Source organism: Platalea leucorodia (assembly GCF_965183815.1).
Source record: "Platalea leucorodia genome assembly, chromosome: 6".
NCBI lineage: Eukaryota > Metazoa > Chordata > Aves > Pelecaniformes > Threskiornithidae > Platalea > Platalea leucorodia.
Genome location: NC_138828.1, coordinates 53080174 through 53107991, shown reverse-complemented (window position 1 = coordinate 53107991; position 27818 = coordinate 53080174). Strand labels below are relative to the sequence as shown.

Below are 27818 nucleotides of genomic sequence, written 5' to 3'. Positions count from 1 at the left end.
GATCCTGCGTTGCAACAAGAATGTGGCAAAACGTTAAGGAATTTATTGTTCTGTATTATATCTCCTTATACCTAGAATGAATATTTTACAGTAGGTCATATAGTTCTGGAAGGTTTTGGTGTGGGTTTGTTTTTATTTATTTTTTTAAAAAGCTGTATCTAGTCAGAAGTCTTTGTCACATACTGTCTTGTGATAATTGCTGATACTGAAGTGTGAGTGTACAAATAACTGATGTTTTATTGCAGTCATCTTTGTGTTGATCTGAGAGACTATAATTCATTTTCATTTCTCATTTGTAGCTTTGGATCATAATTTGTAAAAATAGTAATAATCTGCAATTTCTCTATGCCTAGAATCTTTTACTATCTCTACCTAGTTAAAATGCAGTTTTGTGGTTTTAGGTGAAGAAGATGTGGCTACGATTTTGCCTCATTACCTCAATGTCATGGAGAATACAGCACCTTTAACAGTCAGTACCCCAGAATCCTTTATAACAGCCAATATGAAAACAGAAGAATCAAGCTCATCTTTACCAGTAAATGAAACTCAAACACTAGATACGACATGTGTAGGAAACAAATCTGCTGCAAGTTCTGAAAGCTCCATGGCTGGCAGCCCCGATACGGAGTCACCAGTGTTAGTGAATGAATATGTGCGTATATTTCAGTTAAGATGCATCTAAGAGAAGTGAGAAGCTTTTTTCCTATTTCAGTGTTATTTCTGGTTTCCAGTCTTGTTCAGTTTGCGTCTGCAAATTTGGTATGAGCATTGTTTTTTGATGTACTTCATTATAATAGTCAAAAATCTAGTTTTGGAGTGAAAATAAAACAAAGTAGCACCACTCCCTTAAATGTCACTATTTTTATTAACAGGAAGCCGGTTCTGGAAATGTAAGTCAAAAATCTGATGAAGATGACTTTGTAAAAGTTGAAGACTTGCCCCTTAAACTTGCAGTATATTCAGAGGTATTTTGCTCTTGTTTGCAGGGTGGTTGTTTAGAAGTGCACACCCTAAATGTCTTAATTATCTAGACAGCAATAAAAACTATCCAGAATTTTGAGTTTTGCTTTATCTGTTACAAAGGCAGATTTAATGAAGAAAATGGCAACAGAAGCCCAAACCAACAGTTTGTCTGATGAATTACTGGATGGAGGTGGAGCTCAAGATCAAGAATTAGTGGGAGATGCCCAGACTTTGAAAGAACCTGGTAAAGATTATTTTCTGAATCCTCTACACCTATTGGGAAAACACTTTGGAATGGCCTAGAGCTTAAATATCTTGTTATCACTGATTGAAGTAAGCAGTTATTCTGGTGCTGAAAGAATATCCTTTTTTGTTATCGTGCATTTGAAAATGATGTATTGATATGAAGGGATTTTTGCCTTCCATGCCTCTTCTGTATACTTGTGTTAGATTCTGTGGCTAATAAAGTCATAAAAATTAACACACATAAAATGCATGTTATAACTTAATGGTTTTGAACCTTACTAAAATGGGATGGTATTTCTGTTTCTTGTTACACAAGCTTGAGTGTAATAATATTGTAAATTCTAATTGCTGTTATCTGATTTAATAATGCTCAATATAATTTGCTGACAGACTGCTAAGTGGTTTTGTAATGGAAAAGTTCCAGAGACTTTTCAGAATAGTAATAAATCTCTTCAGGGAAAAGAAAATTATTTTTCATAGGAAGCATACCATGAGGCAGAAAAAACTTTCAGTGTGTATGACAGCAATAAAGATTTGTCACTTTCATGAGACAGTATTTATGCAGCTACAAAAGCTTAGTGGTAATGCAGATCAAAGAAACTTTTTTTAATATGTTGACATTGTGACACAAGTTATGGCATTAGAGGCTTCTGTTCTATTGTCGGGCTTGTAGTTCTCTAGTGGAGGATATAGTAGTGACATATATAAATGCATGAACTGGGTATTCTGATGGTGGTAGTTTTCTGCTAGTGTAGCTAGTTCCAATTCCTCAAACAGTATAAGCTGATGAAAATGCTTTTTTCTAATGCAGCTGTAGTGACAGCATAGGCCTTTCCAGAATAGGGTGAAGGAAGGTGCTTCTTCCCTTCCATTTCTTTCACTGCCCATCCCCATTCCGCCTGTCCTAGCTCTGCTAGCAGAAGTCTGTCCTGTCAGTTTGGTGAATACTGATGCATATGCCTGGTGTGGGACCAGTGGCTAAGAATGCCATGCCACACAAAATTGGTAGCTAGCAACTAAGCCATTCTTCATCTGTGTATGGGGGATGGCTGTAGCTGTTCAAGTAAGCCGTGGCTCAAAATGCTTGTGAAAAAAAGGATGAAATATTTCATTGAGGTTCTTTAATGGGTGCTTACAAGGAGTTGAAATGTGGTCAAGAACTGTTTGATGCCTTGTAGCTGTTAGACAATAATGAGTATACTTTTATTTTACAGAAACTTTTGGAGCTCAAAGTGCATGAGAATAACCTGAAGATATCTGCATTTATAAACTCCATGTATACAAATGCATATGGAAGATCAGCACTAATTTCCCAGAATTCTGGAAGTGTATAAAAATGTAAAATTTTTGACACACTGCCTCTTAGGATAGGTATGCTAATTTCTGCCTGTGGCAGTTTGAACAGCTGGAACTGAATCCTCTTCTATTCAGTTTTGCTGCACTGTATTTTTTCTGTCTTAATCTTTTCTTATTTTTTATTGTGACTCGTTTAGTAATTTTAAAATTGTAGTTTTAAATAAAGTTTGGACTTGTCTGTAAAATTGTCTTTTGAAAAATTTTCCTCTGGCTTACAAAATGGTATGCAGAGTTTGTTGTTGGAAGTTAACTGACTTTAAGTGTTGGCATGCTTGTAGCAGTTTGTTACTCCTCTTCAGAGAAACACTGCTAACTTTCCTGGGACTAGAGACTCTGGTCCCGCTAAGTTTCTCCATCCTCTACAAATATGAGGTATAGACACAGTACATAATTACATGTTGCCTTTATAGCCTATGTGTAGCTGGTCTGAAAAAAAAAAAAGTTTGTGTTCAGGGCCTGTGGAATTCATTTCTATCAGTACATTTATCTGAGGTGAAGTAAATACTCTGATTTTGTAGTTAACTGCAGAAACCATCTGTATTTTTCTGCATTTTCTGTTTTGCACTTTCAATGTGCAAAGGGATAAACCTATCATCTGAAAATTTCAGTATTCTTTCACATGTAACACTTAAAATTGCTGCAGTTGAAAGCCTATAGAAGTATTTGACTTTGTGAAGAATTTTCACATAGAAAGGAAGAAATTTAGGAAATTCAAGTTAATGTTTAAAAAAAAACAGTTAAAGTCAGCACCTAATGAAGTCTCGTGGCAAAGGCAGAATTAGGATTGTAGAAAAGTAGATTAGACAACTTGAACCAGAACAAAAATTTTCTTTACTCTTTCAGATCAGAGTTGCTAATAACAGTAAGTCATAAAGTTGAGCTAGAAATAGCTTATTCGGCATATCTGCTGCATTATAGAGGTCTGCTTACCTTAAAGACAAGGCTTTTCTCGAAGTAGTTAGTTAAAAAAGCAGTGGCCATCTTAAATTTGGGATTGTCTTCTGTTTGGGGTTAGTGTAATAATATGGCTATATGCTGTGGGAGACAGGCTAGCGACAGTGAAGCCTAAATATGCCTGAAGTTCAAATAAAATGAGAGTGCAATTCCACTGTGATTTCTTTGTTGTTGTTGTTGTTGTTGTTGTTGTTTTAGTTTGTGTTGAGTCTCTCCAGGTTTTATGAGTGAATTTTGAAATGGTAGATGGGAGATGAGAGGTATGATTGTAAAGGCAAAAGTATATTAAAAGGTTTGAAGACAGGTTAGTTACTGTGCGGGCTTTAAACCCATGGTGATACTGCATGCAGGAAAAAACTTTAAAATTTTGAGGACAGAGGAAAGATGTTGTGACAGAGGCAGACCTGTGAAAATGAAACAAAATGAAAGCTTTTAATCACTAACTTGACACAAGAATCATTCAGTAGACCTAAAAGAGGACATTTTCATAAAGTAGACCAAGATGATTTGTGCGTATTTGAGACAAATCTAGTTTATGCAGTAAATCATTAAACTCTAAGCTCAAATATCATGAGCACACACCATTCCTTGAACAGTGTGTATGAACAATGCATTGAAAGGGTGGGGGGATGGTTTTTTTGTCTTACTTTTTCTCTACCTTTTCTTCAGGGAATCACAGAGTGGTTGAGGTTGAGACTGCTGGAAGTCATCTTGTCCAAACCCCCTGCTCAAGCAGGGCCACGCAGAGCTGGTTGCCTAGGAGGCTTTTGATAATCATCTCCAATGTGGGAGCCTCTCTGGGCGACCTGTGCCAGTGCTCAGTCACCCTTGCAGTAAAAGTGGTGTTTCCTAACAGTCAGAGGGAACCTCCTGTGTTTCAGTTTGTGCCCTTGTAGTCTGCTTTCATTATCCATTGCTCAGGTAGTAGAATTGCTGAAGAATTTAAGCTATATCTTATACTCTTAATGCCAGTCCTTCTGCTCATACATAGTTCAGTTCAAGTAGAATGTGTTTTTCAATGGTAGTAGAGAAGATCTTGCTTAAAATGATTACAGGAGAACGTGTGAATGAGAAATCTGCTTGATACATTGCTTCCTTCCTTACCACTCTGGACCTAAATGAATGTTATATTTTTCTGTCCCATATCCATTCATTGCACAGTTCATCCTTTCAGAGACAGTTCTGTAGAGCAATGAGTACAAAGAATTCAGATAATTATTTTTACGATGATCAGTTAAGAGGCCATAGCTGGTTCCCTTCTATAATTAACACAATTTAGTAACAGGTTTTCCCTTAGAGGGATGTTGCTGTGCAAGACCTGTCTGTTAATGTTGTGTAGTGAATGACCTAACACTAGAACACAGCGGTATGGAGTGAAACCGAATCACAGTGTAGTTTGACTCACTTTCACTACTGGAAATATCTGCTAGTTCTGGGAGGAAGGTGGAATAGTTGATTTCTTACAATAGATTACAACATTGCTTTTGAAACTTTATTTTACTCAGATCATTATATCCCATTGTAACTTGAAATGATTCCCACTCCAAAACTAAGTACAGCGTTCACAAAGTCTAAGCATTAAGACAATAGAAAACCCATATTAACTTTGGGTTGCTTTTGCTGCAGTGCTAGTATTTTGAACTGTAGTTAGTTACCTACTACAGGATTACTATCTTGCATAACAGCAAGGAGTTCAAAGGAAACTTAACCCTTCAGTGGTAAACTTTGAAAAACATAAGTGAAACCTCATAAACTGTCTTATCTCAAAAGAAGCCCTCACCCATTCTATACAGGCTTGCATATTCACACAGTAGTATTTATTCAAAGACAGACTGGAACATTTCTTGTCCTACTTTTATATAAGCTGCTCTCTCTTCATTTGTCATGAGAGACACAAGCTCTGGATTTTCACTGACTTCACCATATGAATGAGGCTGACCGGCTACCATTAAAATAGGACCTTGCGTTTCCTGTTCCTCCTCTTGTTCGAAGTTGCTGCCTGCTACTTTCATTCCCGCTCTTGAGCGCTTGGCATCTTCTTCAGACTCGCTAGTATCACTGCCTGATTCAGGTAGTTTGCTTTTGACAACAGGAGCCTGGTCTGTGCTAGACGATGACTTGGATTCATGGATCAGGAGAGTCTTGATGATTTCATTATCAGTGACAGTTTCTTTAACACTTTCTTCAGTTTCTTCAGAAGCATTTACTCCTAATACACAATACTAAATGTTAGAAGTGTCAATAGTTTACAGTTACCACAGGCATCCTACATAAGTGATTTTTTTCTACTCTGGATCTTTTTTACCCACACTTTAGAATTCTCTTGAAAGTGCAGGCGTTTCCAAGAACTTTCCACTTTAAAGATTAGCACTAATGTTACCGCACACTTAGAGGCAGAAATTTCAGGACCTGGTACCTGACCTCTGGCTTAAGCAATACTGCCTAAGTCAGTCTAAAGACTAGTTTTTAGAAACTAAGATGTGATAGTCACTGGTGCAGAACTGAAGCATTACTCTCTATTCTAAACCAAGCTCACTACATTTTCAGTAGGAAAGCTGTATTTAAATGCAGTAAGGCTGCTAAAGTTAAGTATTTGCCAATGCTTAAAACTTACCAACACTATTGGTGGCTGTTGTTGCTCCTTCTACGGTGCTCTGTGACATCCAGACAGGTTGCTCTTTAGTGGCTTTTTCTCTTGTTTTCTTCTTGGGCTCAGAGTCTTGGACATCAATAACCAAGTTTTGGGTGTACATATTGCCAGAGGAGGAACTTCTGTTGGCCCATTTTTCAGGTCGGCTGCGGGATTCCAGCACACTTGAACCCACTTTCTGATCATAGCTGAATGAAATGTCACCCATTTTGGACAGGTTAAATTCAGGCAAGAACTCCCCCGTTCCCATTCAAAAAGACAGACAAAAAAAGCATGTTTTATCAGCAGGTTAGCTTTAACAAGTGCTTTACATTAAAACAATTTTCATTCCCCATTACCTCATCTCAGAGGCAAGTGATTCTGAACCATTGATTTTTGCATGGTCTCTTCAGTAGCACATCTCTGGATGAAGCACGCCAACAGAGAAACGTTACTTCCTCACAGAAAGTACTATGAACATTAGCTGAAGGAGAAGTCTGGACAACGAATTACTTCTTAAAATAAAAAAGGTAACAAAAATAAAACTATAAATGCATAGCAATAATTTAGAATGCCTTAGCTGTTACAGGCTTCTTCATTAAGCAGCTGACGGTACTGAACAAAGCAGAATGGAGTAGAAAGTTGGCTGCAAGTTCAGTATTTCGAAGATTTTACAACTGGGAAGTTGTTGGGGAGTTTTGTATTGATCAGAAGTTCTAGGGTTATGTTTATACCTTTCTGATAATTCTGGTATTTCTGTTGGCTGAGGCTCCAGCAAGTCATATGGCAGAAGAATATCTTCGGTTTCACGCAGTAGCACAAAGATAGGTTCAATCTGCTCGTTGAATTTTGCTAGGAGGGTTCGGGCGTCGCGCTTAGGGAGCGCTGAGGCATCTTCCTCTACTTCAGTGTTGCAGTAAGTGCAGCGGAAAGTCTCTGCAACATTATCCAAATTGGAAATTCTCATGTTTGTAGGATGCAAAAGATCAGCGGCACCTTGTTAAGAAATCCACAGCCTGGACAATTATGACTTCACTGAATTTCATCCACTTGTTGACATTAACTAGGGGAACTCAAGTTAAAAGGCAAGTTTGTTTGGTTTTTTTTGTTTGTTTGTTTGGGTTTTTTTTGAGAAGGACTGATATTCACACACTTGCTATGCAAGAGACAAATGTCTATATTGGGGGGGAAAAAGTTAAGTTGGCTAGATATAAAATATCATCAGATAGGTTTGTTTTTTTCTGCTCTGATCTCATCTGTTTCTTATTTCGTAATGTAAGGAAAAAAGATATTTGCAAACATAAATAGCATCTGGTTTTAGTTGTGCAGACTTCTAAAGTTCAAAAAGACTCATTTAGAGTCAAAGCATATGCTAAAAACCTATATCTATGTCTTAAGCAAAAAACCAAACCAAAACCAAAGCATATTCTATCAAAATATCTCACCAGCCTCAAGGTTTGCACTTTCAGTAACTTGACAAAGTCCCTCCATTTAGAACAAGGGGTGATTTTTGCTAGCTGACAGTACGCTAACTTCACCTCTGATATTTCAAGTTAGTCACATAAAGTTCTTTCTCGCTGGCTCTGGCATCCTTTGCAGGCACCATGAGCCAGATGTTAACACAGTAGCTGCGCTTAGAGTAATGTCTTGCAATATGATGTCATTTTAACTGATTTTGAAAGAGTACTCTATATTTAGTTATTTTGATTTATAGAGGAGAGAAACCTGCAAGCTCTGATGCCACTTCTGCTGTGGATGTGTCGTGGTGCCCTGGGAGGAGCCTGGACGTCCCTGTTCCCAGCACAGGAGTGACAGAACGCCTCTCCTGCTGCTGAGCTGCAGTATGCTTGTTACAGTAGGTGGCTGCAAACAGCTTTATCCACCTTGTCCAAGTCTTCCATCAGAAGACTTGAACACACAAATAGATTAACTAACAAATGCAAAACAGGGTAAAAGGAGTACTCTATTCTCATTTCCATATGAGGAAGTGGGACTCACAAGACTTGGATGAGTAATCTTAAGACTTGGATGAGTAATCTTAATAATAAGAGAGCTAAGCGTTTGTAGCAAAACTGAGGCCTGAAGCCGATTCCCAACCCTAGCTCCTATATTCAAGATTATTCTTCCTCTTGCTTGGCCTGTTCTATAGAGACAGCTTTTTCTCTTACCCTCACCTCCCAGCTTCTTCTGTCCCAGGCTCTTGTCCACCAGCAAACAAGAAGTATATCCTAGCAAATATGCTTTTATTGCAAAGTTCGCACAGGAGCCAATTTTGTGCTATCAATCAGAGTTATTCTTTAAGATAAGAGCAAATAAGCAACTTACCTGTAAATACATCAAAGAGCTGATTGACTTCCAGGTCCGTGTAAGTGCTGGAGCAAGATGGACATTTAAAAGAGGACCTGGTAGTTGAATCCCGCTCATCCGCTTCTATTTTCCGGCGTATGTGATCCAGTTTGTACTTTATCACATCCACCAGCACCTTGTAATTGATGTAATAGTAATTGTGCCTTGTGCTCTTCCCGTTAGGCCCTGTTTCAACTCGCATACGCAGCTTCACAAATTTGTCTGCCTTGAGCGTGTTGAGGATAGTACGCAGTTGTTTACGTTCATACTTGAGCAACAGTAACAAGTCATCCTCTTTCACACAGGGGTAGCGGATCAGGACATCGAAGGCCAGGGAGTACTCTACTCCATAGAAACCACGCACTATATATTTGGCCAGGCGCTTTAGGGCTGCCGGGACCTCTGTGATAACGTTTTGCTCTTCCATCGGGAGCCAAACCACTGTCGGAAAGAGAAGTGCTGTACAGCAAACAGAAGGGAGGTGAGCTGTGGTGAACCTTTCTTAGAGCTCACAGGCAGGTACAAAGCAGGTCATTTGCTGGGCTGCACTTCCGCGAGTCTTCACTGAATAATGTAAAATCCTTAACCTGCACCTGGGGACGGGGAAGGTATTGATAGGTATCAACGATTACCTAATCTTCAGGTACGATGATTACACCTGAAACATTCATGTCCTCTTGTGTAAAAACCCACAGAAGACATCTAGGAAAATAGGTTACAGAAAGTTCATAATAATCCTCTTTACAGAAGACAGCAGAGTTAACTTGCATGTCTAGGTCTGCCTGAAGTATCTGTTTTCATTCACAGCCAGCCAAGGAAGATCTGAAGTGAAGACTATATGCCTTCAGAAGTAAAGCTCAGGACACAAGCTGGGCAAGAAATATTAAGCTTAATTCATAACAATATAAGAAATAGATGAGCCTCTATCTCCCTTTGTGGCAAAGCCACAAGGGGTGTTTGAGCGCCTTTTAGCTTGCTCTCTGTGATTTTTCTGCTGGCTGCTGCGGTCAGACAAAGGCCTAGCAAAGCTGGGGCACAGGGTGCTCCATCTTGTCTGGTGCTGTTCTCACTCAACACAGGGTGTTTGGGGCGGTGCCTGCTTGTTCCACCACGCTAAATCACCAGGGAACATTTGCAGCAGAACATTTTCCTCCTGAGTACTCTTCTCCCCTGTAGAAATAGGGCTTCTGGCAACAATGAATTCCTAATCCATTAACTAGAATGTAACTAATTTTAATCAGTCCAACTGTCCTGTTTCTTATTTGTAAGTAGTAGCAGGAGAAGAAAAAGATTGCGGTATGTTTCAGTAAAGCCACATCCCAATTCCTTTCTTTGAGGCATGTTAAAATCCTACAGTAATATTTGATACCACATCCTCTGGCCAGATTGCTTTGCAGAGAGCCATGCCACGTGCAGCCAAATAGTGCTGGTGTAGCCAGTGCATCTGAAGGTGGGCGGGTGATGGGGTGGCATGTTACGACATGGTGCATTGGCACCCACTGCGGAGGGGCACCTTGCTCAAGCCCAGGTAATTGCATATTGCTACATAGAGCTTCCAGGTGACCTTCATCAGAAATCCTAGTTAAACAAACAAAACCTATGTGCAGTAGCCTAGTAGTTGAGCCGTAATTAAATTTGCATCTCACAGGGGAAGCACTGCCTTTTGGTTAGCCTAAACCAAATGTAAACCTGCTGGTCTGAGGCTGGAAACCCCGAAGGCAATAGCACCACACTGACCTAACTGTCCCACAGCAAGAGTGGGGGAACACTGGAATAGGCTGCCCAGGGAGGAGGTCAAGTCTCTGTACTTCAAGTGGACAAGAGGCTGAGCAACCCGACCTTGCTTTGAGATTAGTTGTGCGATGAGCAAGGGTTGGACCAGATGACCTCCAGAGGTCCCGTCCAACCTAAACTATTCTGTTCCAAGAGAGTTAAATTTAACCACAGTAAGGAGAGAAGCTTTGGGAATGTCAGGCAGTTCCTTGACAGTCCTCCTCTGACTGTAAGAAGAGTATTTCTATGATTTTTCACAAAAGCTTGGAGGAAGAAGCAATTTTTTTATTATTATTATTCTTTCACTTTTCCTTTGCCCTCATTCCCAAAAGAGGCTTAACTCAGCAGTGCTCCTGACTGTCATGTGTTAGCGGGGCAGCGTAGCTCATCGCCTGACTAGACAGACAATATTCCCTTCCCCAGGCAGGAAAGCACAGGACCTTGAGCTTGTGTTCAACAAAGTCTCTCACAAGCTAAATCCTGTTCTTGCTGCCAGTCAAACCCTAGCAAGTGTAGACACGCTGTCTGCGCACGCGCCTGTGGATGTGGTGGGAGAGGGGCATACTCTAGCCAAAAGTCAGGAACTCCATCTGCTGAAAAGAGAATAAATGTTTAATAAAATCTTTTTGACTGCAATCCCTTCTCCACCTCTTTCCTGGATGGATGAGCTACCTCAAGTTGCCAGTGCATTTTGTGCCAGATAAAACCATATGCAGACCTATTGGATAACAAGTTCGTGAGCACGGTGGCTATCCGTGAGCCACGCAACCACGTTCATGCCCCAGTTGCACCCAGCAGGCAGCTTTCCTTTCCCCATCTGCAGCAAGGGCTCTTTGCTCTGAGAGCTGAGTAGGCTTTCCTTTGAAGTCAGGATAAGAGCATGCAGAGGAGACGATCTATATATTGCGAATACCCAAGAAGCTTCAGAGAGCAGAGAAGCTAGCAGCGTGCAGGACAACTTAGATTTACTGCTTTTGACCGAGGGCTATGGGCTGGATTCCCACACCTACTCTCCAGTGTTTTAGCCCCAGGGGCACCTGAGCATAAACCACAAGATTTCTGGAGCACAGACAAACATCAGACTTCTTCCACACAAAAATACACTAACTTGCGCTAAGGAATCATCTTTCTTCCTCTTTCTGGCCTCACAAACTTGGAATTTGTTTCTGTGCAGTGGCTTATACTCAGCAGGAGGGAAGGATGGACGGTGTCCTCAGCCAGCCCCAGCTCCAGAGATCAGGAGCATGGCTTCGAGTCTCCTCAGGCTCTGCAGAGCACTGAGCCTTGTCCATCTACACTGTGGACAAGTAGCCCATAGAAGGGAGGCACCGTAGCCTCCGGTACAGGCCCCAGGAAAGCAGCCATCACGTATTTCTCTAACCCGGTCCAGCCCCACTGAGGAGTGCTAGGAGCAGCCCCAGCATCTGTATGGGATACGGTACCAGTCACGTGCATCACTCTGGGCTAGCATCTCAGAAAGGGCTCAGGTGCCCTCTGTGTGCATGAGTTTCATACGAATGCCAGCTGGATTGTGGCACTATTAAAAAAAGAACAAAACTACTTCTGCATCTAGTCCTTGGCTCATGGGAGCCGAACCCTGACACTTAAAGGACTTTTATTAGGAGCAGGTCTCATGACTGTTTTTTCTTACCCTAAGTCAAATAGAGAATGAAATAATTTCAAGGGGAGCGTGATAAGTAGATAACATCATTAAGGAAGAAGCAGGACCTGAACTGTAAGCTTGAGGTTTGCTGACCTATCAGTTCTCTGGATGACTCCTTCTCCCAGGCTTGCATAAAGCAAGCAGTACTCTGAAGGGCTAGGAAGTCTGGACTGCGCTGAAGTGCTCCCAAGTACCTTGATGGTAGAAGCTCTTCAGCTCCAGAGTCTTACAACCATGTAAGCTACTCAGGGAAAGAAAAAAAAAAAAAACCACCAAAACCCCACACCCAAAAAGCACCCACAAAAAAACCACCACACCCACGCAAGGGAACCCCCCCCCCACATACACATATAGTGTAAATACCATGAATATGTACTGGGAGAAGAGCGAAAAGCTTTTTTCAACAACAAATCCATAGAACCCACCATCCATTTGCAGTGGAAATTTAGATACGCAAAGCTTTGATTCAATGTAAAAGGAAATGGCTTTCTTTCACGAAAATGGCTGAATTTACCCCGAATAAAGAACATTCATGGAAAATACAAACCCCTCTAGAAGTGTTCCTTTAAGCTGCAAAAGAACCAAAACTGTATGTATTTTATAGTAAAAACTACATAAAATCAAAGGGGGGGGGGGGGGGGGAGCTTTCTCTGCAGTGCTTTGGTATATTTGAGGTTGTATTTTTCCAGTCCATTTTGAAAAATCTCTCCAGCTTCTAATCACCAAATCTGAAGTCTCACAATTCAAGAAAACTACTGATTTTTAAAAGCTGTTACGTAGTTTTCAGTTCACAGGCAGCAGTTCTCCTTTAAGAGGAGCCTGAGACCACCCTTATCAAGGAAAGGGGGAGGAAGAGGAGCAGCTCCCTGCAAAAGAGAAGGGCTTTAAACAGGAATCTGCTCTGCAGCTGAGCTACCGTTTGCATTAAGGAGACAGGTATTTTGTTACTCGTAGTTTGTTTTTTTTTTTCTTTTTTTCTAGCCGATAGCATGTATGGACGAGATATCTTACAAGTCATAGTCTAGCTTCTAACATTAGCTGCTTTTAAAGTACTTATTTTTATGAGGGTGGGGGCTACCTTCTTATTACATTGATTATTTTTAGGGTTATTTAGTAACTTAAATGCCTGAGAGGCCTTTCTGCTTATAGTTAATGTGAAGCCATTATAATCTTCATCAAGGAGAGAGAAATGCAATGCTTTGGTTTCCCCGTAAGCAGGAACTACTTTTAGGATCCTCTTTTTGCTTTGGGAACCCTACACAGAGTTGCTTGTTGCGTAGGCAGGCAACTATCAAAAGCAGGATTTCAAGTTAACAGGCATCATATAGAGCAAGTTCTGCAAGGTTTCTCTGAAGCCAGTTGCTTAATTAACATTTCACTTGAGCTGCCTGAGAAGGCAAACTACCCATCTTGCACTTTAAAAGACACCAAACCAGAAAGATTTATTAAAGCAGTCTTTTGTCAGACTTAATATAACCATATCATTTGCAAATAGATTAAAAACCTTATCATTACCTCTCTTGTATAGGCAGAAATCTTCAGGCTGATACTGTAGAAGAATCGCTCCTTTCCTAAAAGCTTAAAGTAACTGCAAAACAAGCTTAAGTATTTCCCAGCCTTTTCCTAGACCTATCTGGGATAAGCCCTAATTATCACCCAGCTGGAGCAAGAGAGTCCCAAATCACATTTCATTAGCAACTGAATGAATTCAGCCTTATACACATTGCATCACGATAAAGTTATAAATCTTATTGCTCAATGAAATCCACCTACAACAGGCAAAGACTGAAAATGTAAGTGATTGCAATCTTTGATTAGTGTTCCCATTAGCATGACTTTAGAAGACTAAAAGTAACATAATAATTAACTCTGTTGTTGTTGTTGCAAACCAAATATTTAGTATAGGTAATTTATATAATTTGTGTTTAGAAGCTTTCATAACCAAACAAACCTGGAAGCTTGAGTATCTTGCAAAGAAAAAAGCTGGAATTAATATGTTTACTAGTTTTTGTGGTTTTACTTACTGATCTTTTTAGGTGGTTTATGTTTTCGAAAAGAAACAGAAAGCAATTTTTCATTGTATTTCTCTGGAAGATAAAGTTATGAATACTATTATTTCTTTTTATGGGTTAAACATCTGTGTTCAAAAACACCATTGAAATCAGGTTGCCAGACACTGTACAGTCCAGGGTTAAAATGCTGAACTCTATTAGGATTGCAATGACTGTATTCCGTCTCAAATCCATGTGTCTTTCACGTGTTTTTTTATATATGCACAGCGGAGGCTGGTGTTTTATAGTGATGTGACTTAGGTCCTCTCGGTACGTGTCGCAGCATGTATTGTGCTTTCGTTACTGCCGTTTGCTGCTGGAACTCTTGACTTTCCAACTTACCTGGCACACGGGTCCGGTAAGAGAGCCCCAAAGGTGCGGGAGCTTGCCTGCATAGGACAGGTTGTGGGATCAGCATCTGTAAATGTCACTACAGAAGGTAGTGCCTCTGAGAAATATTCAATACCAGAAAGCAAACCTCATGTTTTAGTAGCTGTAGCAAGAATTTAGATTTCAAAATACTTAAAAGATTTGAGACTGCAGTTTAGAAACTTCAGGAACAGGTGACTATAAAAAATCCCTGAGATTAGCTCTGCTCTTGCTTGTGATTTATAGCAGCAGGGATTGTTTTCATGTCTTATGCTGGGAAAAACCCTGCTACTACTCTTTTTTGTTCCATTAAATAAGAAACTATTTGGCAGATACCCACAACTGAGAAGTATAATTGGCATAAACCTTCAACTGCAAATTTAAAATGTTCACACAGGTAAAATTAAGCTGATATACCTCATTCCATATAGTGGTTCTTGAGTATGCTCCTCTGTTGTCGTGTTAAACTAGAAAATGCAAAAGAGCAAGACTACTTGCTGGTACCTGTTGGGTTTAGTCTGTGGGAAATGTTTCTAATGAATAATACCTGTGGGTTTCCTCGCCGAGTGTTTTGCCCAGGGAAGGTGCTGTGTAGCCTCAGCGCTGTTATTCACGTGACAGTCCTCAGCCTGCGTGTGGAGGTGTGGAACCAGATCACAAGAAAACACGAAACAGCTTTCTAAACTAAGGAGAGTGATGGTCTGGCTGGTATCACAGCTTTCAGAAATGGAAAATCACAAGCACCTGTGCACGCTGTGGCTGACAACACCAGGGTGGTTTGGTAAAGACAGTTAACCTCCAGGTAGCAGAGGTAAATCTCCATGTAGCAAAGGTACTGCTCAGCCAGGTGCCTGCCCCTGTTTGGTGGCTGGGAGGCAATTCTGTACAGGCTGGTGCTGTGCTGCCTTTGCCCTGCACGCTCAGAGCAGGAGTGAAAATCGAAAGCAGAAAAAAAAAAAAATAAAAAGGAAGTAAGTGTGGTTTGAGCAGGTATTTCTGACTGCGGGTAGCCCTGGCACCGAGGGCCGTGGGAAGCAGGATTCGTGTGTCGGTATGTTGTTGCAATGTTGTGTAACAGGGACGTTATTGAAAGCTGGAGCTTGAGGTGGGGATGGGCAAAGTCACCTGGCTTCGTTTCAAACCCATTTCAGTGGCTGGGACATTTATCTCGAATGCTATGGGCACGCGGTGCACTTGCAGGCTCCTTGATGAAAAGGAGGCAGATAATCCACTGAGCAGTCTCGGGTGGGAGAAATAAATATAGAGTCTGATTAGAGGTTGAAGGAGAAAATTAGTGGGTTGCTGCTTTGGGGGGCAAAGGTATAATCAAGATCCTCACAGAGCAAATGCAGCATGTTTTACCTGTTGGCAGAGCAGAGGTCGGTGCAGATGGCCTGGTGGGAGGTTGTGATGTGCACCTCGGGCAAATGGGAGCTGTTATAAGTTCCTTTATTGTCCTCTCCAGGCCCAACATCTGCTGTTCTGCCTTTCTCCGGACAGGCACGTAGAAGCTATGTTCTGCTGTATCTTATATTCTCCTCACCGACTGATACCCAGCCCTCAGTTTAAAATCTCTAGCTGTCTAGCTCGTACATTCAAGCACTGCAAAATAAGAAAAAAAAACCAGGATCACAGTAAGTGCCCGTATGTGACCTGCTCCCCTGTACACGCAGGGCTCTTAATCACGCAATCACATCTCTCCTCGTTTTCCCCATGCTGGCCCTTTCACAGAGTCTCTGCCGCAGCCAACACATGGGGTGTTAATGTTCGGTACTCGGTGTGTCGCCCTGAGCCCTGCTTGGTTTGTGAATCATCCAAACCTTGCATTGAGATGATTCGTTTTCTTACCAGTTTTCCTATGGTGCTCTCCCTGTATCACCTAATTCCATGATCCTTGAAGGCATGGGGGTATCAAACTAAATCAACTTTGTTTGAGGGCTTTAGACCTCTTTTCGGATTAGTTTATGTTGTAATCTTCCAGGTATCTAGAAAGATAGAGGATATCGTGCCTGTGTAACATATGCAGCTCTGAGGTACAGAATTTGAAACCAATTGCCAGATAATTTTGAGAACCTGAACTGAGATGTAAAAAAAATAGGATGCTTTTTACAGTACTTTATGTGATTGCAGGATAGCTCCCTCCATCTTGGTTGCAGTTGTGATTAGTACTTCCAAAACACGAGCATTGCTATCGCGGGTAGGGAACTTGCCAACAACGCAACCTGCTGGGTTGCCTGTGCAGCACCTGGCAGAGATGGGGAGAGAATTCAGTTGTCCCAGCAGGTACCGGTCTGGAACACCCGCCTAGTCTGGAACACCATCCTGTCTCTTGCAAGGCTTTATCTTATTTACTGTCTCGAAAGCTGGAACAAAGCAGAAGCCGTTCTCCTTTATTATGCCACCCTCATTCATCACAGGAACGCAGCCTGTCCTGTGCAGTCAGTGAAACAAGGGATCTCTGTAAAAGGAGTTTCGGAATCATGCAAAGAGACTGTATCCCATCCGAAAAGGAAGGGGAATGAGTGGCTGCTAAGCTTGTTGGCTTCTCGACGCTTCACAGCTTTAGTATACTTTTAATGTTACTCATCTTGCTTTTAAATGTAAAGAATGGTTGCTTGGGATAATATGTATTTTTAATTTCAGTGTTTTTTACTTAGAGGATCAGTTTAGATCTACTGTCTCTCAGAATAATTTGAAAGAAATGTGGTACCAGCAGTTACTAACCACACAGGCTGCTGCGGGTGAGGCGGCACATTTTGGTTGGGGTTTCAGGTGACAGCAAAGGAATGCTTAGTTCAGGGAGTCCCGGGGTCAGTAGAGGAGGATTCTGCAGTTGCTAGGTCTTCACAGCCTGCCACTCTCAGCTGTCTTCCTATTCTGTTTTACTTCTCTTTCCTCTGACATCTCCTGACACTGTGGCTCCTGCTCCTCTCTTTTTTGGTTTTTTTTCCCTTCCCCGTTTCCCCCTCTCCATCCCAGTCCCTTCTACTTCTTTCTCCCACCTGGTTCATGCAGAAGGCGCACCTTCTGCAGCTGGACATGGCTATCTTAACAGAACTCTTTCCAGCTCTCAGGGGATGGTGCATGGACGCCTCTTGCAGGAATGCAGATGTAGCATTTTGGGAACTAAGTTGATGCAAATTATATGTAACTACTCAAAGGTTTAAATACTGGTGTAATTCAGATGGTGGGTGTAGCCTGAGACAAACACCTCCAGATACCTGAATTAAAGCTCTGCTTTAAAAACAAGATGGCACTTCAGCACTTTGCTGCAACTCAGTGCTCGTAATCTATTTTTTTTTTTACTATAGACAAAAAAATATGTTTTTTATCTTTCTCAGAGATGAATGATTTTCATTGAAATATAAGGGTGGAAAAGTCTAGGAATGAATTTTTTCCTGCATTGGGTATCTGCCTCATAGAGAAAACTTAGCAAGATTAGAAGAAAGACAAGCCTAACAGTGGAAAACCTTAAGCAAAACTTATGACTGGAGTTACCTTAAGTATAAAATACCTGACAGAGGCAGCCTCACTACTGGGATTCTTCTACTGCTCATGCATTACCCTTGAGCTAGGAGAACAAACTTTGCAAAACAAATTAGGCTGAGAGAGGTTATCCCATAAACAATATAATTCGGAGCTGATTCACTGTAGATCAGAAAGTGCTTCTCAGTATGTAAACAGACTAACAACTCCTTCATAATTATTGTCCTCTCTTCTACATAACAGAGTGTGGGAGCAGACTGAGCTACAAAAAACCTTCAAAATCTTTGATACCACAACTTAAGACGCTCTGAAAAGCTGGTAGGGAACAACTGCATGGGCTGCTTGCTTCTTGATCACAGTATTTGGCCAATGGGTATGTCGTGTTTCCAGACTCTTTTAACAGTCAAAAGCAGCTGCTTATAAAATGCATAAATATCTGGAGATTTCTTCCCAAGGCAAATTGCGGTTTCTGCCACCGCTTTGACTGAGCATTATTCTTTCTGGCTCATCTTGTTCTTCTGGTGCAAAGCATGAGAGGTTTTGCTGCTTGGAGAGCTTGGGTGTGCCTTTCTCACCAACACTTCTGGTCCGCTCAAAGCAGAAGAGAGTCCGTCTGCTGATCCGTGGCATAAGCAGGTCATCTGCCTGCTGTTGCCACTAAGGTGAAATCCAAGCTTTTGAGCTTGTTGTTCACATTTCTTTCTGCTTCCACCGGTAGCCCAAAGAGCTGGCCGTGCGAAGGCGGGACGGGTGTTTGTGCTGGGAGGGAGGAGCGTTTTGTTGTTAGCTGTGGTGCCTGCCTTAAGCTCTCAGCTGCCCCCCATCAGTCCGTGGCCCATCGTGCCTGCTCGCGCCAGCTCAAGTCTTCTATTTACTCTTGCTGCTCTCCTTGCAGATACCTTCCAGGACATCTGTGAGCGCTGCTTTGGAGTTCTGCTTCTAAGCAAAGCCTTAACTTGTAACTGACTCTAACGCAAACTCGCCTGCATGCGTGTCCCAAAACTATTGCTTGATTTTGATAGAATCAAGTTCCTTTCCTGGATCCTCCTGCCCTCACTAGCTGCCAACATTTTGCTTTTTGACATGGGAGATGCCATTCCTCCTTCCTCTGAAGTGGTATGGGGCTTCACTGCGTGGGTTTCTTAAGTTGGAGAGGTGCAAAATTTTCTTGGCAAACTGACATTTTTTGCATTTAAATGCCAGCGCCCAAACAAATGCTTTGTCTTTCCTGTAACGCCTTACTTAATCAAGTTCAGAATAAACTTGTATTTACATTAACAGTAAAAATCTTCTGGACGCTAAACTACTGAAGCTGTTCTTCATAGAACTAGACTATGCAGTAATAATAAAAAAGTACATTTCTCTTGTTGCTTACACATATATTTATTTTTGCAACCATTTGATGATTTTTCACAACACAACTAGGAAAGCTGTGTAAATCTCTTATTTAAAGAGAAAATACATATGGCTGCTTACTTGACCTGGGGAAAAAACAAACCTAAAAAAAAATAATCAGACCACCCTCTCGGTGTTTATGAGGTACCTCAACTACATGTACAGCAAGTGAATATGAAGAAACATACCCATCTTCGGTCTGTAAGTCTTTCTGTTTTTAAAAAAAAAAAAAGCTAAATTAAGTCCCAAAGTTGCAAGTAGTTGTATCCATTTCTTCAGAGAAATGGCCTTAGCTTCCATTGCAAAGCCCAGGGCAGCAGAAGCAGGGGGGAGTCAGTAAACTGATGTTAAAAATAAACGTCTCTATCTGTAACAATTAAACTGTTCGTCAGGCTTGAGCAAACCTTCAGAACAAGTGCTTTCAGAGTTGACGAAGGTTAAATAAATAAGCAATTAAATCACATTCATCACTTTTTCTATATTAAGGCAGAGGCAGCAAGACGTAGTTGTTGGGGTTTTTGTTTTTAAAGAGCTTTGTTTTAGTCAATTGCAGGCATAGGCATTCGGGCCGTGGACAGACATCCATGGGATTTAGCTGTGCTTTTGCAATTGTAAAGCAATTTCCAGTGTGGAAATGTGGATTGTCTTGCACAAGGGACATACCGAAGCTCATTAGTTAATGAGTGTACATAGTCTACATCGCCTTGCTCTACATATGCTAAAGTGGGACAGGACTAATTAAGCAAGTAAACTTAGAAGTTATTTTTAAATGACAAAATAATTCAATTATGGCTGTTATGCAACTAATTCCAAATAAACCTGAACAACCTCCTACCAGATTAAGGTGCAAACTCAGCAGTATGCGATGTGCCCTTCACCGTACGCACTGTAACACATTTGACTTGGTTTAACCGTTTTATGTTAATCAAATGTCCCAGAAGCTGCGTTTCACACTATACGCGCATTTTTCCCTAGTCTAAATCATGCTGCTATGTTGATTTTGGTATACATAGGATCACTATTCGTGACTGAGATTAAAAATGGACTCTGGTAGTACAACCATGCTAACATGCTTCTGCTTGCATACTTCAGTTCAAAAAACGCCAAATGTACAACTAGACTAGCCCTTTTGTAACGTCAGTTCAAATAGTGGGATGCTGATGTCTGCGCGCTCTGAATGCCTCAGTGCTTTACACCCCTTTGAATTGCTTCTTGCTGTGCTACTGCAGGCGTTGTTCTAAGGCCTAGAATATCCTTTTCTTCAACCAGAAGCCAGGTTTCTTCATCAGCTGCTACAGTTATTTGGCAAATAGCATTCCTTTTGTCCCTGCTTCTTCCAGTGTTGATGGAGGGAGAGCTGTTACAGCTTGCTGTAAGCTGGTAACCTAGTTACTGAAACAAGGGGTGATTAAAGGTTATCTTTTCATACTTCTTTTACAAAAGGAAGGACCTCTAAATAAAACTTAGCCAGCCATATGTGGATGAAAGTTGATTTTGCATCTCAGATTTACGGGCAATAACTTGTTTCCCCTCCTGTAGACTTAGTTTTAAATTTTCAAATATTAAAAAAAAAAAAAAAAATCTCATAGTAGCCTTTACTGTTTGCAACAGAAAACTGTCATATCCTCGGTTCTGAACTTCTGCACTACACTAGTACTGTTCTGCGTGCCCTGGCTGTCCAGAATCCCACTGTGACCAGATGTCGCCAACTTGCAGGTTTTAGTTAGAATGCCTTACGCAATACCGTCTCTGTAGCTACCAAAGAGACAGCAAACACGTCCCTTACACCAGTGGCAACTTGAAAGTCCTGGCTCAATGGGAATATGAACAGCACCTCTTTCCTAGGGTGCTTAAGGAAAGATTACAAGTGAACCACTGTATATACCAGCCCCTAAGCCTACTCTCCCGTGTCTTCTCTTTGGGTGTTAGAAAACACAAGCGTTTGACTGGAAACCAGTCCCAGCAATGCAGCCAGTGACAGATAAAAATACTGCCTTCCGCATGATCTGCTTCCTAGGATATCAGGGTGCCTGTACTTCTATGTCTAAAGGACCTTTCTTAATTTAAATTCCAGCCAATGGTGTAGTCTGACTTGACTTGGCTTCCCTCCCCTGTTTTCCAAAAACCAACCAATCATCAACCAAAATCCCCCCAAACAACCCAACCCCTGTTACCCATGACGGTAATAGCTTTAACTGCCAATTAAAGAAAGAAACCAGTTTTTCACACACTGTTAAAATTAGTCTATTTGGAAGTGAATGTCCTTTCTGCCATGCAATATGTACCATGCATGGTGACTTCCACGGAGGTATGAAATCAGTGCATGTGTACTTTGGTCAAAGAAAGTAGTTCTTAAGAATATTTATTGTATTCATATTTATTTGTCTGAGGCAACAGAAAAATCTGTATTAAAAAAAATTGTTAACAGGCCAAGAAAGAGCTTCAGCAAAAGACCTATAAAGCAGTGAAAACACAGTTTTTGGCTCCGATCTCGTTTTTGGTATTTCCCTAAGACCTTGTTTCTGTGACTAGATAGGACGCTTGGTAGGTTATTTTATGAGGGCATCTTAGACATATCCTCATACTGGACCAGAACACTAGCAAGTCATCTTAAGTGCTTGGGAAAGGATAACGGAACTGTACTGTCCCAGATGGCCTTCTAATACCCAATTCTTTTTCATGCTTGGTAGGTGCCATTTTAACTCATATGTACTTTAGAACTATTTTAATCTAAAAAAACCCAACCAAACAACACAAAATAACAACCCCACAAACCAACAAACCAAACCAAGAATACAGGCAAGACTGAAGAGATCTAGAGCTAACTGCTGAACTCATTTGGTAGAAATGGCTGAAATCAAACCAGACATACATTAGTATACATTTCTTGTCAGCAGAACTGCTGATCAGAAAGCAAGATTAAGTCCAATGTGCGATAGGGTCCTCCACTGTTAGAAGCTCATTGACATTTCTATACAGCCATTAGATTTCTGAAGAAAGGAGTTAGGCTCAGGAATCTTTTTCCAGAAGTATTTTTTCTTGGAGGACCTCCAATTCAGACAAGCAGCTTCCAACATAGGAAAGGTACAGGACTACCAAGGACTACAGGGATCTGGGCATTCCCGCAGGTAAGTCTCTGTATGACCATTGTCCACCTCCATCAGCGTTGTGCACACAGTCAGCTAACAGGCAGGTGCGAGGAAGGAGGAGGAAAAAGAAAAAAAAAAAAAGAGAAAGCCTCATTACAGTAATCAGTGAAAAACGGTCTCTGATAGTAGCTGAACAGCTCAACTAAAATGCGCATTTATCTCATTTAGTCAACAACATGCAAGTATGAATAGCTTGTGTCCTCAGCCAAGAATGCTGCCGCTACTGAATATAGTAACTACATTTCTCATGCAAAAACTCTTCTCACCGCTTTAGGGTTTTGGGTTTTTTTTGTTTTTTTCTTTTTTTTTTAAAAAAACACCGAAACCTCAAGTTCAGACTAAAACATCTTCTGTTGCAAGAAGAATGTGACTGTAGTATGTGTAAACCATGAGGTATATTAGCTTGTTTCATGCTACTTATAAGGGCACGTATCACAGATTAATTCAGGTTAGAAGAGTCCTTAAGATGCCTGTCGTGCAAATGCTGCCTCAAACCAGAGCCAGCTATGAGGAAAGGGCTCAGGCTACTTGGAGCTTTAAAGCTGCAGGGCCTTTGGAAAACAGCTATTCCAGCAATTACATTTTGCTTTTACAAAGTAACGTGGAATTTGTTTTGTTTCATATGTGCATGTTTTCACCTAAAAACCCCCCTGAATGTACCACTGTGACCTCCTCCTCACACGTACAGTAGTTAGTGGTCTGCCCCCCACCGCCCCACTCTAAACTTTCTGCAAGAAGAGAAGCATTACCTTATTGAGGACAGGCTTTGTGGAGAGAACATCATAAATTGTTGGTAAGGAGATGTTCTGCAAGAAAACAATACATTGATGTTACTGGACATCAACCTGTTAGTGTAAATGCTGAGAGCTCTAACTTTTTACTGCTCAATTAGATAATAAGATAAAGCTTTAAGAGTACATCTTGAGATCAGAAGAACATGGGTTGCAAAAACTTGAGCAGAGCAGATCTCAGTACAGCGTGGGACACTTGAGTGTCAGTGTTTGCTGCCTGACAGTGTGTGTTTGAATTTCACTGGTGATAAAACAGCTCAGGAAACAATGAAAATCTCTCTCAAAGCATCTCCAGGTTTATCCCCCTGCATATGCAGCCGCAGAAAATGCTTGCAGGAAACCCACCTAGAGGAAGAGAAAGCCTAAAACTAAAAAGCATTCGTGTAAAGAGCCACCTGCTACTTTATTACCCAGCAGCACAGATGAATTGTCACAAAACCGTTTGCCACCGCTGTCATTACAGCTGTGCTTGCAAATGCCCTGAATGGTCCTGGCTGTGTCAGATCAGTACGGTAACGTGGGAGTTTCGAAAGAGCAAGGTGAGGTATTCGGAGGACGTTTACCTCTTGCGTTGTCTGGTTCAGGCATTTCATTGCAGGTGTTCTACGATTATCCAAGATCAGCGGAGGCTTCCAGCGATCGTAGTTTGTTTCTAACACGTACCATGTGCCTTTCTTGATATCAAGGCTGGAAAAGAGGTATATGTTTGTGTTTTGCTTCTCTAAGTAAGTACTACATACAGCCAGATTTTTTTTTGGCTTGCTGTGGTATTTTTCAGTGATGCTAAAGAAGTGAGTTCTTGCGCAACGAAGTCACCAGAAACATAGGACACAATTATTGGTGGAACCTGTCCTCTTCTGGAAAGCGGAGTCAGGTGTCAGGTCAAGCATACTTACTCCCAGATATCCAGAGCAGCTGTCCTGGAACGAGTTATCACACACCCTTCTCCAGAATTTTTTCCACCCAGTATAAAGTAAGCTGGAGCCAGCAGTCTTGTTTTTGCCAGTCTGTCTTTTGCATCCTGGTAACTGCAGATAACAAAGCCATGTTGGACTATTAAACGCTGTAAGCGGTTCAAGTACTGAAGAATGAGTTTCCCAGACCCAGGAAAGGTTTGGGTGGTTACACCTTTCCTCCCCTTTCATGCACGTATGAGAAGACTGTATCACAACGAAGGAACACGTTTAAGCACAGCTCCTCCACTCACTTTGTACTTAAAGTATGGTTGGTGAGAGGTGCGCTTTGCACTTTTTCTACATTTAAAACAGGAATAAAATGATGACATGCTGTGTCATATTCCACCTAATTCATTTACTGCACGAGAGCTTTGTTTCTGTTTACTTCCCATAATATACTACTACCTGTTGGATGTGTTTTGATGCAGAATGCTGTTACGCATTCAGATACCAATAGGTTCATTAGAAAAAAAAAAGAAATCTGAGAGAACAATTTGAGGAGTTTTAAGGGATCATGCGTGATGCCTCCCCTCGCCCCCCAGAGTACCAGCAAACCCAACCATTTAATGTTAAGGCTTCTAGGAAGGTATCCGTATCATTAGATACTAAGCATACATCTACAGTATTCATGCCAGTTGAAAGCAAAGCAGATATTAAAGCAGTAGAATATTTTTGGGGGGGGATATACCTTGTAGCATTCTCTAATACTGTTCTTGTAAGAAAGCCCATCCACATACCATCTCTTCTACCAAGAAACCATTCGAAGATTCCTGCAAAATATCACTGGTTACAATAATTTGTTTTCAGAAGGTTCACTCATGCTATTCTAACTTTCACAGCCTTCAAAATGAACTGTGTTTTATCTTACTCATCTGGAATCTTTTCACCATTTGTGTGCCTGTTTATTAAGGTAACCGGTATGCCCAAGGTCTGGAAAACTTGTACAGGAACAATGAAAGAAAGGAGCATTACTCACCAACATAGCCACCATCAAGACTGAAACGCTCATTCATTGTCAGAGTGAACAAGTCCTGAAAAGCATTAAACAAGTCACCCTTCGTCCATCGCCAGCCCGTTAATACCAGTAAAACCAAGAGGCAGCATTGCAATTTACAGGCCAATTGCCCTTCTTGTTCGTTAGCCTCTTCCCCTTTGAGTATTACTCAATCTGCAAGATCAAGCCCACGCAGAGAAGAACCTAATTTATCACTGCTTGAGTACGTAGAAATGATAATTCATAGTTTTCTGACCTGGCATAGCAATCCAGCAAACCATGCTTTTATGTTAACCAAGTCAAGCCTTTGACCATTTTTCTCTTGGTCCTTGCATCACTGAATTACCGGTTTTCCTTCCCCTGCTGTACGTAACCTTCTTCTCAGGCCTCCGAGTACTATTCTAGTTTCAAGGCAGATTTTTAAGTCCCAGGGCTAAGTACACCCTGATTGCTGTTCACATGGGCATGCAGCTGCACACAATTCAATCCGCACTACTTGCAACATGGAATTCGAACTCAAATCCCAGTCTTCTCCCACTAGTATTTCTTTCAGAGGAAAGTGGAATTCAGCTACACTGGATCACTTTCAGAATGGATCCTTCCCAATTTATTTGACCAGAAGACAAAAATAAATGGATACAATGCAGGGATTTATGCCCAAAATGCTCTACTATGAACAGGGCCACCTAGAACGGAGGATGAAGGCAGAGCATGTAGAAAAGGAGGAGTTGTGGTAAGCTGGAGACCCCGGTGTAATTCTGTACTGCTGTTTTTTAAGATGTAGCTAAAACCCAGATTTCAGGTGCCTATTAAAAAAAAAAAAAAGGTTGGAGAAAGAATTAAAATAGCACAAGTATGCTGTTTCACCTCTGGGATCACAGCAGTATCTATGGGCTAGTGAGAAACTCCAACCACTTGAGCCCTTTGTATTCACTCCTGTTCGTACTCAGAATTCAACGTTGTTTTTAAGAATTGTCCAAACATAAACATTTCATTTAGGCAATCTCCTTTGACAAGGAAGAGTGCGGCATTGTTTTCTTTTACCTTTCTTCAAATAGCTATACTGGGTACCAGAACAATTAAGAGATCATTTATTAAAATACATCCCAAGGCAGAGGATAAAAGCAGGAAAATTTACATCTTAAAGGAAAGTCTGAAGCATTATTAACAAATTGACAAGCCCCCCTCCCCATACTTACTGGTTTGACTCCAGACACCATGCCTATGTATCCTGCAAAATTTGTAGACTTGAATACTGTTTTGTTGTTTCTCTGGAAGTCCAAGTTTACCACTAGAGGCTTCAGTTCCCGAGTTAAAGTCCAGGAATTATTTTTAACATCCCACCTGCAGAAGACGGTACAGCATTTGAAACTTCCCTCCCTCAGTAGCTTTTAAAACTTCCCTTCACAGCCTGCAGATTTCCTGTGTGTGATGCCTGTCCTCTGATCTTACGTCAGCCAACAGCACTGCTCAGTAGTTCCCGAGCAGCACCAGCAAGGGCCAGCTAGGAAGTCTAAACACATCGGCAGTCGGTGAGAAGAACCAAGTTTTGTTTGAACCAAGAGCATATACACTACTCGGTATTCACCAGCACCACCATTACAGCTGGTTTGGTTTGGACACACGTAACGTTGTTCTACTCCTGCTGGCAAAGGGAGGCAGCTACGGGTACTGCCTGTGACACCAAACCTACTGTGTCCTGAAAGCACGTGTACCTTGTTCTGCAGCAGAATGAGCCCGCTCTTACTTTGCAAAGGCAGAAAACCAACCACATACTACTGCATTTGCTCTACACGAAGGGAAGTCCCAATTCTAGTTTGTAAGATAAGCCAGAACAGTTTGTAGGCAAGAGGGTGCTAAAGAACATGTAGCAAACCATTAAATTCTCTGGAAAGAATCCAGGTTCTGGGAACAGCATTGAAAGTTACCTTAATTTTCAGGAAGCGTGTTCCCAGTATTTCTGACAAGTGGGAGAAGTTCAACACAAGCCAAACCAAGGGACAGGTAGAGTCACAGCTGACAATATTTGAGTTTTTGATAGGCAGGTAAGAATTTTAATGAAGACAGACATATAAATTCCATCTGGGCATTGAGAGTCATCTGGATGAGGGATGTTACAAAATATACTGGGATAAGAAAAGCAAACGCTGAACCACCTGATCACGAGGTATGAATGAGAACTAAAAAGGAATCCAGTGCTGGGCAACAAACTACAGACTTTGTATCCAAACGAATGATAACGTTAGATCAGTGGAACACAAATCTCTGCCTTCCGCGTAGAAATGATGAATGATGGGAAGTGCCGGTAGAGCACAGTACAGTAACTAGGGGGATAATTTGGAAAAGAAAACAACCACAAAACCCAGCCCCAATCCAATTCACATTTCACTGCATACACTAAACCTGATGCTTCTGTCCCATCACGTAAAGAACAAGACATGCTGCGCCTCAGAGATAAGGTTACATGGACCGCTCTTTGGTTTGAGACAGTTTTAACTGGAGCTGAGCAAACACTAAGTTACACCGAACACAACTGTTTTACAAAGTCATTCCTGACAAGCTCGGAGTAGTTTGACATAAGATCAGCAGAACAATTCTTTTGTTTGTTTCAGCCTTTTTTCACAACATGAAATGCAGAGTTACTTGTCACAGTCTTAACAACATCCAACTCATTATTCAGACTCAAAGAATGCATGT

General features: G+C 41.3%; 3 protein-coding genes across 23 annotated transcripts in view; 1 reads left to right on the top strand and 2 right to left on the bottom strand.

Moving 5' to 3' along the window:
* PCM1 (pericentriolar material 1) overlaps positions 1-8884 on the top strand; it is a 50547-nt gene extending 41663 nt beyond the window's left edge. For 13 of the 15 annotated variants that reach the window (XM_082316454.1, XM_082316451.1, XM_082316452.1 and 10 more), the window contains 8 exons: positions 402-652; positions 873-965; positions 1084-1207; positions 2424-2580; positions 6562-6678; positions 7124-7233; positions 7863-8003; positions 8800-8884. In XM_082316454.1, coding sequence (XP_082172580.1) covers positions 402-652; positions 873-965; positions 1084-1207; positions 2424-2449 — 494 coding nt within the window. In that variant the 3' untranslated portion in view covers positions 2450-2580; positions 6562-6678; positions 7124-7233; positions 7863-8003; positions 8800-8884. Of the gene's footprint in view, positions 1-401; positions 760-872; positions 966-1083; positions 1208-2423; positions 3630-6561; positions 6679-7123; positions 7234-7862; positions 8004-8799 lie in introns of those variants that run through there. The other 2 variants (XM_082316456.1, XM_082316448.1) reach the window with 2 other exon arrangements.
* On the bottom strand, positions 4561-9316 carry LOC309592717 (general transcription factor IIE subunit 1-like; the record flags this gene model as incomplete). 2 transcript variants are annotated; one of them, XM_082316462.1, is made up of 5 exons in its annotated part: positions 8474-9316; positions 6883-7084; positions 6134-6357; positions 5480-5728; positions 4561-4701 (listed from the first exon to the last, which is right to left on the bottom strand). In XM_082316462.1, exons 1-5 carry the CDS (start codon positions 8919-8921, stop codon positions 4682-4684), a joined length of 1143 nt encoding a protein of 380 aa, XP_082172588.1. In that variant the 5' UTR covers positions 8922-9316. The 2 variants fall into 2 exon arrangements, with proteins under 2 accessions (XP_082172588.1, XP_082172587.1); XM_082316461.1 differs by lacking the exon at positions 4561-4701 and having other exon boundaries at positions 5337-5728.
* A 6519-nt stretch (positions 9317-15835) lies between these two features.
* The window catches only part of ASAH1 (N-acylsphingosine amidohydrolase 1), a 27421-nt gene continuing 15438 nt past the window's right edge, over positions 15836-27818 (bottom strand). For 4 of the 6 annotated variants that reach the window (XM_082316464.1, XM_082316465.1, XM_082316466.1 and 1 more), the window contains 7 exons: positions 26321-26465; positions 25104-25158; positions 24816-24897; positions 24068-24199; positions 23735-23858; positions 23130-23186; positions 20658-22413 (listed from right to left, as the gene is read on the bottom strand). In XM_082316464.1, coding sequence (XP_082172590.1) covers positions 22324-22413; positions 23130-23186; positions 23735-23858; positions 24068-24199; positions 24816-24897; positions 25104-25158; positions 26321-26465 — 685 coding nt within the window. In that variant the 3' untranslated portion in view covers positions 20658-22323. Of the gene's footprint in view, positions 15953-17882; positions 20624-20657; positions 22414-23129; positions 23187-23734; positions 23859-24067; positions 24200-24815; positions 24898-25103; positions 25159-26320; positions 26466-27818 lie in introns of those variants that run through there. The other 2 variants (XR_014228678.1, XR_014228679.1) reach the window with 2 other exon arrangements.